Raw genomic sequence first — 16,498 nt, 5'->3', positions numbered from 1 at the left:
TGTCCAAGAGCAACACCCAGAGGCTAAATATATTGCTACAGCAACTCTGCACATTTTGACCTGTTTCTTTCTGAGAAAGAAAAACCTTCATAAAGATAAGCAACAATTTCCTGTAAAACTAAAGAGCTGACAAAACTCTTTCAATGGTAACACTAACAGCAAAGTGTTGCAGGCAAACAAACCCGCTCATGAAAATCACATCTTTATAGCTATTGTGAACAACATTTTAGAACAGATGATATATACACACACTTATGTAGAGCAAATAAGCAGTAGTTTTTGCAAATGCATGTGTACAGTATTTTGGTTGGCAGCAGCACTGCAAAGGAGCAACTAGAAGGATGCCTGCTCTCTAGAACGCAACTGCATTTTTCAAATGCAGAAAGACAGAGAAGAGGCAGGCTGCTCTCCATTTCCTTTACCAGTTGTCAAAGCAGTACCTTTTTTTTTTTCCCTTAAATCTTGAAGGCAGTTGCTGTAGGAACAACTTGGCTATGCAATAACAAAAAACCTCCAGCGAAAAGGTAATACCCTAGAGCATCTTTAAGAGGAACACATTATGTGGAATCACAGCAAGAAGAGGGATAGAAAACTGGATACAAAAACAAGTCACTTAAAGATCTCTGGCATCTAACAAGACTATTCTCTGCAAATTTAAAGCCTACATAGTGGACAAAGAAAAAGGCTGACAAACTAAGAACACAATCAGTAACACCACACTTATACCCCCAAACACTTATTTAGAATAAAATGTACTTAAAAGAAAATGCAGTGAAGATCGTGTAATCACAAAACATGACTGCACCTACCAAACCTTGTATATTTTGAGATTTCAGATCAGGACAATGATCGAAACCAAACAAAAACAGAAGTCTCAACGAAACACCTGAGGGAAAAGTTCCTAATCTATTGAGTAGGGTTTGTTCCATTCTCCTCAGTTAATTGCATTTTTTTTTCATCTGTCTTCTCAGAAGCATGCTCTTCACCCGGTTGTGGTGAAACTGGAATCGCATCAACTATGAGGAAGCAATCATCCCTCAGCACCTGCTCAGCCGTCAGTCTGCTACAGCAGAACAAATTCAGGAGAAGAGATTTAACTTTATCATCCTACAAACAGAGGGAGAAGGATTTCATCAGTAAGCAAAACAAACTCGGTTACAAATAACAACCAAGTATTTGGTGAACACATCTTGTAAGTGCTTAGGGCCCTAAGCCCTCACAGAAAGTTGTACCATAGCATTCCCGATGGTCAGCATCACTTGACAATCATAGTGCTCATTAACAAAATAAAAGCAAGCGTTCAGCATCAGGTCTGTCAACATGGTATCAGCAGATTTCGCAGAAGAGCACGAGTTATTATATTTTAAAATACCAATTCACTAAACTACTATAAATTAGAGACCAACTGAAGTTGGTCTTTCTACTAAGAAGGAATAGAACAGGTGCCATTCACCTTCTACAACTTAATCTTTTAACTTTTGTCATATTGCTTTATGTCTCTACAAGAGCACAGGAAAAAAAACAAAACCAAAGTAATGGGCTCTAAATCAACAGCAGCTATTTTGCTATTAACCCATCACTTACACTTAGGCTCTCTGGATTTATTAGAAGGGATTACGTGCCTAAATTCTTAGCACATTAACAGTGCTAGACTCCATACACAGAACATAAAAACACAGCTGCTACACATATGCATAAACATCAGCTATTGAAGGAAGAAGAGCACACACTGGATTTGGCAAGGGGACTGCAAGAAAGACAATCTCAAATGCTGATCTAGAGATCTGATCCCAAAACTCAATGGGACCAGAATCTTTCCATAAGAAGGCTTGCTTGTTCACCGACTCCAGACCAGCAACACCATTGACCAGGGTCAATAAAACAGCAAAGCACAAGATACCTGTACACCTCTCACCTACCCCATTTCACCCAGACAGAAGAATCACTGTGATGCAAAGGAATGTACACAAGTAGTCAAAAACTTGAAGACAGAAACAAGCAGACAATGTCCAACTCTTCCACTAATTATCAGAGTGAATCTGGAGAATTAGCCACTCCCCAAATAATCTGAAATCTGGGTGAAAAGATGGGATCTGAAAACTGTTGATCCTACAGGCATAAAGGATTGTTAAATGTTTATAAAACATTTAAAATGCTCAAAGGAAAATCCTAGTTAAGAAGATCCAAACGTGCAATGAAATACATGAGTGAACCATGACTACACACTTCCTCTGCAAAATTCGAAGTGAAGAAAGTCTGAGCATTTAAAGAGCTTGAAAAGATTTGTAATTGTATATTTGCATTTCATGACACGGTCAAATGTCTGTCAACAACAAATACCCCTTCTCACACTAAGGAAACTGAAAATTGATTCCACGGGGAATACTGCTGTAGGACAACATTTCATCGTGTTTACTTCATTCCACTGTGTTTGCTCTTATTTACTTTTTTTTTTTAAAAAAGACGCAAAACTGGATGCTGAAACACACGGAACACTGAAGCCTGGCATGGCTAAATGAGTGGCTACAAGATCTATCTCTAATCTTTGCTTTTCCTCAATAGCTAGCTAACATTAATATCCCTGTTTTAAAGCTTAATGTTATTTTCCTGTGGCAATTTTACATTTGCTGAAAACAACAAAAATTTTACTAGTTGCAAGTGTGCAATTCCTCTGGACACAAGACTGAGATGGAAGGGAAATTACCAGCCTGTCAAGAGCCTGCAGATGGGCATGGAGATTAATTCTGAATAAGCTGATTATAGATAAAGCACTTAAAAGCAAAATAGATTTTCCCCAAGAACTGGGACAAGGATTAATAGCCGGAGGTCTAAAAGATTCCCCAAGAAACAGCTGAAAGATATTTATTAGTATTACATTTCATAGTAAAACCCTCACGTGCACTGTGTTCCTGTGCACTGCAGGCAGCACAGATTGCTTTCCAGCAGACTTTGGTGGTCGGTGCATGCGCATGTGCACGCACACGCATCCAGGATGAATCCTTAAAAACTGCCAACAATGATATATTGATTAGGATTGTACCACCTGATAAGGTCAAAATCAAATGCTGCTTCTTTTCATCAGGGAAAAAAGTTAAAAAAACTTGCTTTTATTAAAAGCTGTAAAATGAATTAATCCCTGCTAAGAACAATAATGGCCAAATTCATTAATTGTCCTTGAGATACAGGCAGCTGTTTGCACTTCAGAAGATACCTGCTACAGAAGAACACAGAAGTACAATACCCTGAAACTGGCCATTTAAACTTTGATTTGCATACTTCAGTCCTTATTTGTACAACATTATCACAGCAGAAATTTTATGGAAAACAGAAGTGAACCAACTCCTATTTTTAATGTCCCAAGAAATCTTTTCTACTTCCTTGAACAATTAAGTTTCCCTTATGCATGACAGAAAGCTAGGTTTTTCGGTATCTATGGATTATTATGCATAATCCTGAATGACGCACTGGGCAGTTGGTTCTGTACAAGTTTTGTGGCATATATTTAAAACCCCCTAGCTAGCCCTAATGGTGAATCATGAAGTACTGAATCTTCTTTCCTATAGTATTGTGCATTTCATGAGATTCATTTAATTTTTAATAAGAAACCAAGCAACTATAATGAGAGATAAGAAACGCTATTTACAGGATCACCTCCCTGCTCAAATGCTGCATGTTTTATTCTTTTATTTTCCATGGTAGTGTCACACTGGAAATAATTTTGCAGAGGGATTTGGTAGAGAGTCCTGTGCTTTATCAGTAATATTTTCATCGCTGGAGAACATTGTTGAAATGAAGTCATTAAAAGACATACCGTAGAGGAGAAGAGTCAGCTAATAAAACAAGATTATTTACAGTACTATGTTATGCAGTGATACACAAGCTACCCTGCCTGGACACTGGAACCACTACACCTGTGTTAGTCTGGTACTGTATCATGACAGTTTCTTAACCTAAACACAGTACACAGGATACACTAAGCTCAGTGTGAACACAACTCCAGTAAATCTGGACCAATTTTAACCCCATGCTTTCCTAGGTATCTCCGCAAAGCGGGCAAATCATTAATGCACAAGTATAACCAATAAACAGGGATTTATTATTAGGGTTTCTTTTGCCCTTGACAAAACAACCCAAATTTATCTGACCAACAGCCACTCTGCTGCTTTATTTTCTACTTTTCCATTCAAAGTATTTTTCTACTTTTCTGGAAAATATGGGGATTAACCTCTAACTATTCCCTATATTCCTTAGAAAATTCTATCCATAACCTAAGACTCCACTTAAAAGCTAAACAGTCACCTGCTTGCAGGTTTTTTGATAACAGTCTAAGGCTTGTATTAAGGAGTTTCATGGCCTTCTCAAATCTAGATAAAGCAGTAAGCTCTCACTTAAAGTAATATCAACAGAATAAGCACGATATGAGAAGTAGTCCATATAGATTAAAAAACACAAGGGTAATCCACTCAAGGGAGATGGGAGGGACACAGGACAAGAACAAAGCAGTCTGTAACTAGACAGGCAGAAGTACAGCAAAAAGTATGAAGCAGAAACTAGTCTGGGAAGCTAGTGATTTGAAAAAGGTCCATAAACCTCCCAGTGAATTTCTTTAAACTATATATGGTGGCATGTCTTCTGTTATTCCAACTTTTGTAAGGAGGAAAAGGAATCACCTGTGGCAAAGGTAGAAGAGGTTGAAAGCAGGCAAGAAAAAAGGTCTTAACTCTTGGCCAGAAGGCTGAAAGCTTATGGGAAAGAGAGTTACACAAGAAAATAAACCCAAGGAAACACAGGTGCTCAGGTAACTAAGGCACACAGAGAGAAGGCCAAAAATTATCTGCTTATGATTAACATCCAAGAGATAGATAAGTTAGCAAAGGATTGACTTCAAAGTTGGGGACCTAAGTTGGGAAACATCAAGGCACACAGGTCTACTTATTCTCAAAGAGTCACTGAGATACTGGGCAAGGATAAGTTTCAAAAAAGGGACTGAAAATAAGAGTTCAAGGTGACAACAGCTGCTGGCATACAGTAGACAGAACAACAGTTGAGAGTAGAAAGAATGAAAGCAGTAACACAAATTCGTATCATGCAGGGTCCACTTGTATCTCTGCATTTGTTTCAGGGGCATAGGAAAGTTAATGTTTCACACAAAAAAAACCCCAAGGAATAAAGGGCACAATACACTTTTACAACTGCATTTAAGTGAGTAAAATGGAAGTTGACTATTTTATTAACGTCGAAGCATTGTCCAATCATTATGTAGTCAGACAGATGAACAAAATCAACTTCTCTGACTTCAGAAAAGACAGGTTCTTAATTCAAATACCTCCTTTCAGGCTGAATCCCAATGACTTATTCCCCAAGTCTGTAACTTGGTGTCATTCCATTAACAGTTATCTGTGAAGAAGTTGCTCCTCCTGAGATCAGAGTTAAATATTAAGAAAACTCTGGGGTTTTCTACCTTCTCAAACATCACTTTATTTGTGCATGCTATTTAGAATTATCCAAATAGTCAATTAAGAACATCTTCTCAACCCAGCGCTTACAATCAAATGTTTGACTTCAAAAAAATTATCAATTAACCACCTCTAAACAAGAGCAGTCTAATCTTCCTCATCTGACAATTAACATACCATAACAACTACATCCACCTCAGGTGTTCCATCTTCTTTTATGCCAAACTCCTGGTTTTGAACGCAAAGCTGTAAATGAAAAGATACATAATGCATAACACTGGTGGTTTTTTCCCTTTAGTTTAACAAAGCCAAACATCAGTCAAGGATATTCCAGGTTTCAAGTGAAAATGGACTATTATGGGAAAACAGCAGGGAAAAGCTTTTTTCCTAATTTCACAGTAGGGTAAAACATGCAAGGGGTCAAGTTCCCTTTACACAGAAACAAGGGGAAAAAATTTAGTATCAGAAGAAACTTTTAGAGGTCGAAAGAAATAGACTCTTAAAAATATGACTCAAAGTCCATGCCCAAGCTGTGCGTTTAATTATATAATCCTCTTTAAAAAATGCTGAGGGGAAAGTGCACTCCAACAGACAAATGTGAACCCTGTACCCTTAAACGAAGTAAAATTTCCCCAGTCTTACTATGGCCTAGAACCATGCCCAAGTACAGCATTTTTCAAAACCCTGCCAGCAGGTTAAGCTAAAAATGCCTCTATTCTGAACAATTACATAGACAGCAAAAGCAAGCATGTGTTTAGTCAGTGCTGGGCTCTTGTGACACAGATCAGCAGAGAACTCAGAAAACCACTGTCTCAATTTTAGAAGTGGCACTGCTGTTTAATGAGGGAGAACACAATTTCAGATGCCCAACATGAAACTGGCAACTGTTGAACATAATACTAACACTCAAGCTGAAATTTTCCATCAAATGATCAATACAACACCAGGTCTAAGCTGGAGATTAGTTACACATGGATTAATCTGAAATTCAGCTGGCAAACTTGGATGAGGTTTCAGAAGAATGCCGATCTTGCTGCATCCCAGATATTCTCTTCAAGAAGAGCCAGCCATTAGTAAAACTGCCTTTGGTTTTGTTGTTTTGTTTTTTTTTTTTTTTAAAACTGTTTTTTTAAACTCACTTCTACTTGTAAAAACCTTTTCTCTAGAACAGATAAAGATCTCAATAGTGGTACTGAAAGTGTTCAACTAAACCGTACCATGTTAATAAATTATAAACATGATATAAAGCTACACTTTAGTTCATCTATTTCAGTAAAAAATTACTTCATTTTAAGCAACTGCTTCCTAAATTGGGAATAAAACGTAATGAAGAGTGACTTTTATATGAACCAGCTTCATCTTCTCAGCAGAGGTAACTGACAGTGGCTACCTATCAACTTGCAGTTTACGTCTCTGTTAGGAAGTGTTTTTAAGATGCTATGGCACTTAAGGGATTACCGAAGCCATCAGCGCGCAGCCGATGAAACTGCCAGTGTTTCCCAGGAAGCCCTCCATGTACCTGGAGCTCCAACTGGTACTCAGTGAACCAGTTCTAGTATATCAAGCACTCACGCAAAATCACTGTCGGGGAACATCAGCACTTGCTGGGTAGCTTGTGGCTTTTCAAATCTGGGAGATTTGAAGTTTTCCCATTCAGAACACATGGCACTGACAACCTGAGTTGGGGAGGCAGCAATACAGTACCAGAAGGCAAAAAGGAGATGGAGGAGATGCTGTACAACATACCACCTAACATATGAAAGTAGATTGCTTTCTCCTCCCTGGCATAACATGCACTAAGAAACAAAACACCTATCTAAACAAAACACCTATCTAAGCACTGTGGCCAGCACCAAAACAGATGACAGTCCGATCCTTGCCTTCATCTCCTCTCTCTTTTGATTTGGGTAATACCTCAGGGGCAAGGTCACAAAAAAAGAAGAAAAAAAGGCTCACAAGGAATGAATGGGAAGTGCAGTAAGAACTGACAATCCACAGCATGAGGAACAAACGCATAATTTTTGTTTATATTACTATACAAATTACATTGTATATTTTACAGGGAAAAAAAAAATTCACTGTCTCTGCCCGTAATTGTAACTCCCATTTGTTCCACACTCACCACTCAGTTGAAAATATGAACACTTCTTTTGCCAAAATAGTTCAAAGCAGAAGTTGGAGATAACATTTATTGCTCTTTATAAGCCTCCTACAGTTCCATAATACTACTAGAAACTCTCCCACAAGGCATAACATACCCAGAACAGGAGGCAGCCATAAGCATACATGTCAGAGGCTGGAGAAGCTGGCTGTCCCATTTTCAGTTCAGGAGAAACTAAGCTCAGGGTACTGACAACCATAGTGTTTGCAGCAGCACGTTGTTCCTACGGGGAAAAAAAAATTTACCCATAATTTCAAGCAAGACCGACAGCACATTGAAGCAGATGTATCTCCCTCTCCCTTCTAATGTGTAAGACAGCTTTACCATAGAGTTCTGTGCTGACCCAGACTGAAATGTAAAATCCTCCTTTACTGATCAAAAAACAATGGTGCATAAAGGAAAAAAGAAATAACGTCACACATCTATCATCTGTAACTGTAATAGAAGAATAGGGATGGCAGATTTTACTCCGTACTAGAACCAGTAAAGCTCGTAAGGTGGTAAAGAATACAAATTGCAAAATTTCTCAAATTAGGAAAGGAAAAAAAAAAAAAAATCACAAATATTAAAAGACATTTGGCACTATTTTGGAGAACTTTAGTTCTAAAGTTTAGTTCTGCCAGCTTTCCTATTTTTAATTCTCTGCCTTTCTGGTTTTTACCTGAAACTAGCTGCTTCCTCCCTCCTGGTTTCCAGCATATTTTAGGACTGTCTACTGTCAAAATAAAAGCTAGACCCTGCGTTTCTATGCCCCTCCGTAACAGCAGCGAGCACCAGCTATAGCCAGACTGGAGAAGAGTAGTCTTCAGATTGCCAAGAGTGCTCGGTAACACATCAGTTACCAGCTCCACTCACGCATTTGTGATGCACAAGTACAAGCACTGAGCAGCACTGACACCCCTATAGAGAAGGCACAAACTGGATCCAGGCTGTGAGCCATGGGTGGAACTTTCCTGCTCTATCACACATGAGCTGCTCGTAGCACAGCCCATACCTGCAGGGAGGAGTAAAGAGAGGATAGTCTTCCTCAGCTCTTGCAATTTTCACAATGACGCCATCTGTACTGAGTACAACCTTTCAGAAAATTCAGCTGTCAAAAATTTTTAAAGCACCTCTCTTTAGCATGTTGAAAATTGAAATTTATCCAAACATTTGACACTCTTCATGAGATTAACAGATAATGCATTTCCAAAGCAGAAATAAGGGTTCTCAATGAAACTTACTTTCATTTATGTTTATATATTAATATAATGACATATTATTATAATGTATTACTATTAAAAAAATTAAATAAGCATGAAGCAGACCTCTAGCACAAAAATGTTGTAGCTCAAACAACTTGAGTTTAGTAAGCCAAAAGGTGACTACAGAAGAGATACCTTTATTGGAGACTTTGCTATGTAAACACAACGAATAGTAAGACAATAGCTTGTGTTCTTAAAGAATATTAGATTTTCCACAAGAACAACTATGAAATTCTTTACTACAGAAACTGAGGACTAAGTCAGAAGTACATATAAATACAGGTATATGTAGGCAACACGTAAAATCCTGTTAATTTACCAAATACCGCGACAGATAAAAACACGTACTAGAACCCCATTACCTATCAAACAGAAAGGCAAAGACTTCATATGAGCTTGACTAGCACTTCTTCAAACATGAGTTCTTACTCTCACCTCTGATGATGCTGATTACCATTAAATATACAAGACAGCCAACAAACAACTACTGCAACTCCTCTTTTTTGTCCCACTGTTTTGCTTAACCAGAGCCCACACTCTTTTTTTCCCCTCCAAGATTAGATTGTGTTTACAAAAATTTCAACAAGACTCAAACTGCCCAACCCTATTCAGAATATGAAACAGGAGTCTCACTGCTAAGCACAATGTTGACCAATAAATCTTTTAAATAGCACAGTTGTTTGTTTTGATACATAATTCTGACTAAAAGTCACTAAAGGATTTTTTTTTTTACCTCTGATTTCGTGAAATCAAAGTCTCCAACGATTCCTTGTTTTCGATTCACGGCAAAAACATTATTTCCATGCAGAGATCCATGTACTATATTAGCTCCATGCAACGTTTGTAGACCTTGGGCCACTCCTTTCATCACTTTTAATGCCTCCTAATGATTTAATTTGGGTGTTTATTACAAAGACAGATACAGAAAAAACAAAGCACAGTATCAAGTAAGTTTCCATCCAGAACTAAGATTTTTTTTTTTTAAGGTTTGTACATATTCAAAGTTCATGCCAATTCTGTTTTATAAAGTATGGATTAATTCCCTGTAAGATTATTATGACTTGCACAGCCAGGCATTAAAAAGAAAAATTGGAGTCGCCAATTAACAAATCACTAACATGAAAAAATATTGGGGGGGGGGGCGGGGCGGGGAGACACACAAACAAAAACCCATGCAACTTGGACCTTTACAAATAGGTCCAAGTTAGCAAACAGAAGCTTCAAGTCATCAAACAGAACTAGAGAAAAGACTGTGTTGGCTTCTAGCTACTGCTTCTTTGAGAAGGGATGACTATCCAAACTGCCTACACACTGTGTGGGGAGGAAGGAAAGGAAAAAGAGGGGAATGAAGTGAGGGAGCAGAGAAAACAAGAATTACACACACAGGAGTCCTCTAAAGTTTCAGTACAGAAATGCCTGCCCCTGAACATCTAACATGTTCAACTCCAGTACTTTAAAAATGTACTAGTAATACAGCTGAGGCATTAATTTCAATAAAAGAAAAAAAAGCGTATCCAAGCAAAATCTCTTTTAGAAAGTTATAAACTACTGCCTGACCAGATGCTAAGAATGCCAGTCAAGCTATCCCGTGCAACTTTGTACAGTCACTGTCAGCCATCGAAGAAGTACACAGGTAAAACAGCATCAGCACCATAAGACACAGCAAAACAGTAAGAGTTCAGTTCAAAAACATACAAAATAAAATGCTGATAGTCTAAGTCGTTATACTTACTTCTAAAGTTAAAGGCGTATCAGCCTGTAAAGCTCCCAGACTTGCTCCTGGGTAGTACGGGACCATTAAATATACCAAAGGATCAGACTTCAACAACAAAAAAAAGAAAAGGAAAAATAGATTGTTTCAAATATCAGGAATATTGGGAAGTTTAACATGCACTAGATGTGTGATAAATCAATTCATTATGTTTACTAAGTAGACAGTTTATCTAAACTCAGAAGGGAAATATTTTTCTGATTCAATGCTCCAACTTAAAATACGTTAAAGCTTTAAGGTCCAATTACAAGTCTTTCAGCTTAAACCAGAAATCAAGAACATCAATTTGAATCTTGCCTTGCAGAAAAGAAGAAACAACAGTTGTAATAATCCAGATTTCTCCTTCTGCTGATCCCAAGCTCTGTGATACTTGGCAACTCTTTCTATCACTTTGGCTTCTGAGCTTACATCTACAGAATATCCCTTAAAAACAAAACAGATACCCAAGCTATTACTCCTAATGCCTGTAACATTATTGCATTAAACTTTATTTGTTTAATTAAAGAAATGCATATTGTTAGAGGCCATCAAATAACTTCCTCTTCTACTTAACACAAAACTCAATTCCAACTGTCATAGACTGTTCCCATATTTTCTTATTAACTCTTAGAAAGTCTGTACCAACAAAACAGGAAGCGTGTCTCTAATATGAGATTTAAATAAGCCAAGTCAAAAGCAAGAAGAATATTTACAGCTATGCCTCTCATAATGCTACATCCCCTCATTTCCCAATTGCTTGCAGATTGGTAGAGAAGCAGAGCAAGGGAAAAGCAACAGTTCCTGAAATTTCTCAGTGAAATCATCAGGAAGACAAACCAGCACCTGCAAAAAGAGACAGGAGTAATGAACAGAAAAAAAGAGCCACCAGATAACAGAAAGAACAGACAGTAGAGGGGAAGCACTGTTCACTACAGCAGTCCTCAAAAAAAAAAAAAAAAAAAAAAAAAAAAAAAATCAGTAAGCAACATGGAAGCAATCCAGAAGGAAAACAATGCTTCATGTTCTACAGGCCCCGACAAAAAAATCTGCCATCAGAAAAGGGCTGTTAAACACAGGGATATGAAAGGAACAGCAGAGTTCATTCAGAATCAGCACATTAATAAGCCAAGGTCTCACCTGCAGTGCTAATTGAAAACTAGTGCCAACATTACCTTTAAAAGAACCTTCTGGCCCTGAATTTCTGAACACACTAAAGGTCGCTTCGTACTCAGTTCCTTCATGGGCTCAGCATCCAAAAGGTCTCGCTCCAGGCTGCGTGTCAGAAGTCCACCAGAGTTCTGAAGCACATGCACACGCAGATAACCAGGGTAAGCGCACGGCATTTCACAGCTGTTAAGATTCAGAGGCTTTGACTATCTCTCCTCTTCCTCAATCAACTTAGCAAAGCACAAAACCAGTTGGGACACGTTAAAAAGTTACAGCATCTGTTACCAAGAGGCTGGCCATGATGAGGCAGCTAATGAAATGCATTCCTTGAACATCCCCCAGAAAAGGGGGAGGAGGAGGAAGACCACAACAAACAATGCTCAGGGTATATATCCCCCAAACGACAGTCACTGTGCAGAGCACTGTTGGTGCAGAGCCTTGATAGTGCCCGAAACAATAACTGACAGTGCATTCAGACACAATCTCTGCTTACCATATAGTTTAGAATTCCTGCTTCTGGATAAAGAAGTGGTAACTCAGGGAACCATTTATGTGCCAAATACGTAAGCTTCTCCTAAATGAAGGAAAAAGGCCCATAGCTTCAGGTCACTAGTTTCTGACATATATAAATATACACTGACATTTGCAATGTATAACCAGGACATTCAAATGCACATTGGCCATGACTGTACCTCCTTCAACAACATCATTCAAAGTAATACTGCCATTTGCTTTCTAAAAAAAAACCAAAAAACCACCACCAACGAAAAACCACCACCAACGAAAAACCACCACCAACGAAAAACCACCACCAACGAAAAACCACCACCAAACACAACATGAATACAGCAATTTAATATGGACAGATTTTTGAAAGCTCTGAGGGGGGTAGTGTTATGGCCCCAAACAGCTCATGCAGTATCACGGAAAACATTTCACCTTTTCTACAAGAGGCTTTAGTAGGCCTAAACAAAGGAAAACAACTTCACTACAGGTAACTGGAGGAAGACAGAAATCAAGTAGTAACACAGACCAGGCCACCATCTCATGCATCTCCAGACCCCGCACAGCTGTAATGCTGCAAGGTAACTATTACACACTATAACTACATCTGCAGAGGTAGTATATCACCACCACAAATCCTGGTGCCCTTCTACTCGCTCACAAGGCAATGGTTTCCGATTCTTCCCTCCATACAGAGGACTTAGAGAAAGGGTGATCTCCTTCACTTCAGGATAAAAGCCTGTTTTAACCTAGTCACAAGGAAACAGTTCCCCTTCTTGCAAGAAATACAGTCTTTCTTCAGCAACTGAGCTTACACTTTCGCCTGCAGCTCTTCTGGGTTGAGAACTACAGCTCACATTTTTTTCTCCCCTCACTTCCTTATGGAGGGGGGTGGGGGGGGGAGGTCTGAAGAAACTGTGTTCAAATAGAGATAAAATTGATCAGCCTTCATGCCTTCTCCCATAGATTTCACCAAAAAAGGGCCATCTTAACATTCAACACTATAAAAATCACAGTTTTTATTTTATCCAGAGCACACCTTAAAGCAACTGAAATGCAGATGTGCCTCATACAGGTTTGTTTCAGTTGCTTAAGTAGTTTAATACTTACATATTCTTCTTGTTCCTTGGATATTTCCTGAAGAACCCTATTTCGCAGATCAGCAATCTCCTCTTTTATTCCTGTCATTTCAAACTCACTGTAATCATCAGACTGCATTAGGAATAACAAAGTTAGTCTATAATTCTCATTCTGCTATTATACCAAACAACAGTAAACTACTGTAACAGGATTAAGAAACAGCTTCCATATCATAGTTCTGGAGTTGAATGTATTCTCAAATGCACATTTTACTCAGTCTGCTTCCTGGAAATCCAAGAGAATCTCTTAAAACCTAATCACTGAGAAAGGTGTTCCCTCTATTTATGCGACAGACCAAATGTTCCAGCCCTTTGCCTACTTGTTTCCTAAGTCAAAGAGCGTGGGTTTTTTTTAATTAGTTGATTACGTATAATCATAACAGCAACATCATTCATCTACCAGCAATGCCAGGTTCCATAATTCATTCACTTTTTTCTCCCATAAGCAGGCATGTTCCTCCTGTCACCTCATTATTCAAGAATCCTTTTCCCAATGGGTTTAATTAGCATGTCTCATTCTAAATCCCTCTTGGAAGCTTACTGCCCCTTTACAATGCTTACAGAGAGACACACGCAGGTTCTTTTTTTCCTTAAGTATCACCAGAATAATTAATGTGCGATCAAACAAACAGCACTGAAGCTGGGGTAATATTTACATTCTTTGGACTTCTCTGAGGGGTAGTGGGGAACCCTAAAAACTAGAATAGACATTGACTTCTGTCACCAAAGGGGAGGTACACGCATTATTACAAAGTGAAAACTTAAGTTTTTACTTAAGTAAAAAGTAATCACACAACCAGCATGGTAAAAAGAGCTGGACAAAACTGTTCATGCTGTGAACAGCGACCGTCACCAGAGGGACTTTAGTTAAAAGCACAGTGCCATGGCTGGGGACTGAAACAGAAAAGCGGCTATGTACTGACTTCTTTTTTTTTTTTTTTTAAGCCATTCAGGCTTGGTCTCAGGGGCCTGTAAAACTTCCACAGTTAAAGGCAAAATTCAGATCAGAAAACACAAACTATTCTATATAGTTACCACTTACTTGGAACAGACAAAATTATTGTTTCTAAACCAATTTAAAAAACAACAGACAAAAAAACCCAACACTGCAACATTTTCATACTTCCTCCAAGTTGTTCTTTTCAACTAGCTTCCACCTTAACTGGGCCTTTAAGCTTTTCATAGTTTTCTTAATTGATAATAAGTTGTTAATATCAGGTCTTCTATTCAGCCATTCCTCAGCCTGTTTTTTGAACTAAGAGGAAAAGAAAAAAAAAAAAAAAGAAAAAAAAATCAGAAAGTGTTCAAGCATTCTATTTTAATATGCTTTAGTCCAATGCATTAGAAAAACTACCTGAAGCCTATTTGAATTCAGCTTTTCAGGGTCTTTCCCCACAGAAGAGGATTTTTATTGTGTTTCCTTTTAATTACATTAACAACCTTCTGGAAAACCAACATTCTACTTAAAGCTCAATCCCCTTAAGTTACACACTACTGATTTGTAATGAATCCAGAGATTCCAGCTTCCACTGCTTTATTTTTTAAAAAAGTATCTTTGTATTTAACTGAAATGAAGCATTGGCTGAGGTAATACACAACTGCAATTCTCAAGCTTTAACCCAACCAATCTCACATCACCAATATACTCCTAGAATTTCCTTATAAAACGATAAGAGGACATCTTTCAAAAAGAAATTATGTCAGAAAGATTTACTAGTATAGATCAGTGTGACAGAAACAAATAAGACATAAACGCACCTCAACACTGGCCAAGTATCTATTTTGTATGACAGTGATCATACTTTGCTCCTGACGAATGTTATGTCTAACTTTATTGTAAGCACTCATAATTATTCCCCTCTCTGCTTCATCGTGCTCCTGGATTGAATTACAGAGGGAGATTAAAGATTGAGAGTCATTCTTCATTTATACACACCAACGTTTAAGATGTAAAACCTTTACTGAGAAATTCCATTCTTAATGGAAAAAATCATTTATCAGATTTTTCTCTCTCTTCTTAAAGAGATTCTAAAAGGGAAGTTAGCAAGTCTAAGAGTTCATCCAATAGTTTTAATAGAATAAAACTGATTGGCACTTCTATGCAGAAGTCCAATTTCATATTCCACATGCTATGAAAGAATATTTTTTTCAGGATAGCATGGTTAAATAGATATGAAGCATTAAAGCATGCAACCATTCTTCTAAAAGAGTCACTGGTTCTATCACAGAGAGCAGTCACAACCAGACTAAGCTACTGGTTTGTTGTTAGCATCACACTACATGAGAGGACAGGTTCAACTTTCGCTGACATGACCATTCTTTGGCACAGTAGGGACTCTCATTGCAGACACAATGCAAGTACCCCAAAGAGTTAGCAAAAGAGAATGGAGGAAATGCTTATCAAAAAAGGTAAATAACTGGGAAAAAGGCTGACACAAGCATAGAAAAAGATTACCAGTAAGGCAAGAACACTCATCCCACGCAAAATGAAAAACTACTCATCTCTTAAGACTGGAAAAAGTAAATTTATCCATACACATTCACCCAGAGAGGTAATCCCATTATTTTAAACAGAAACTTACTTTTCATCACCTGTATTTTCAACACAAGCACCAAAACTCAGTACAGCTCAAAGAAAGCTTCCCTGCACATAGAGGTAAGAACCAGTTTTCCCAGTATTTCTTAGTTAAGCCAGTCATACATACAGCTAAGTTCCTGTAACCCAAAGCTGTCCTCTGCCTGTTGCCTGGAAAACACATTCTCTTCTCTCTGGGGAGCAACCTGAGTGACTTTATCACACTTCCACAAAAAAAGATGCTGCCTTGTAGCGAATAAACTCATCTGATACATTAAGAAAAGCTTTAAACTGAAATCAAAGATGTATAAAATATATAGAAGTCATGACACAATAGGCATGATTAGAACTTACATTTAAGTCAGTATCCAGTTCTTCACAAATAGCTAGCTCAACCTTTCTGAGAATTTCATCTACATTGCCAACCACTTCCTCTAAATCTGAAGATGCTTCTGACACGAGGTCAAAATACTTCAAAGAGGGGGAAAGAAAAAAAAAAAAA

At 38.0% G+C, this 16,498-nt stretch overlaps 1 protein-coding gene across 1 annotated transcript; it reads right to left on the bottom strand.

The window, feature by feature from the left end:
* Window positions 1-906: 906 nt before the first annotated feature.
* On the bottom strand, window positions 907-16,473 carry STK31 (serine/threonine kinase 31; the record flags this gene model as incomplete). The annotated part of the gene is made up of 11 exons (XM_009575216.1): window positions 907-1,107; window positions 7,715-7,840; window positions 9,595-9,744; window positions 10,594-10,680; window positions 10,930-11,055; window positions 11,784-11,909; window positions 12,272-12,352; window positions 13,393-13,494; window positions 14,545-14,676; window positions 15,180-15,299; window positions 16,351-16,473. Coding segments are annotated over 11 exons (1,374 nt in total), but the record flags the coding sequence as incomplete, so codon positions are not given.
* Between the last annotated feature and the right edge of the window lie 25 nt (window positions 16,474-16,498).

This window comes from Fulmarus glacialis, unplaced genomic scaffold (genome assembly GCF_000690835.1).
Source record: "Fulmarus glacialis isolate BGI_N327 unplaced genomic scaffold, ASM69083v1 scaffold14333, whole genome shotgun sequence".
NCBI lineage: Eukaryota > Metazoa > Chordata > Aves > Procellariiformes > Procellariidae > Fulmarus > Fulmarus glacialis.
The sequence above is the reverse complement of the archived record's forward strand: the minus strand, read 5'-3'. Positions and strand labels throughout refer to the sequence as shown.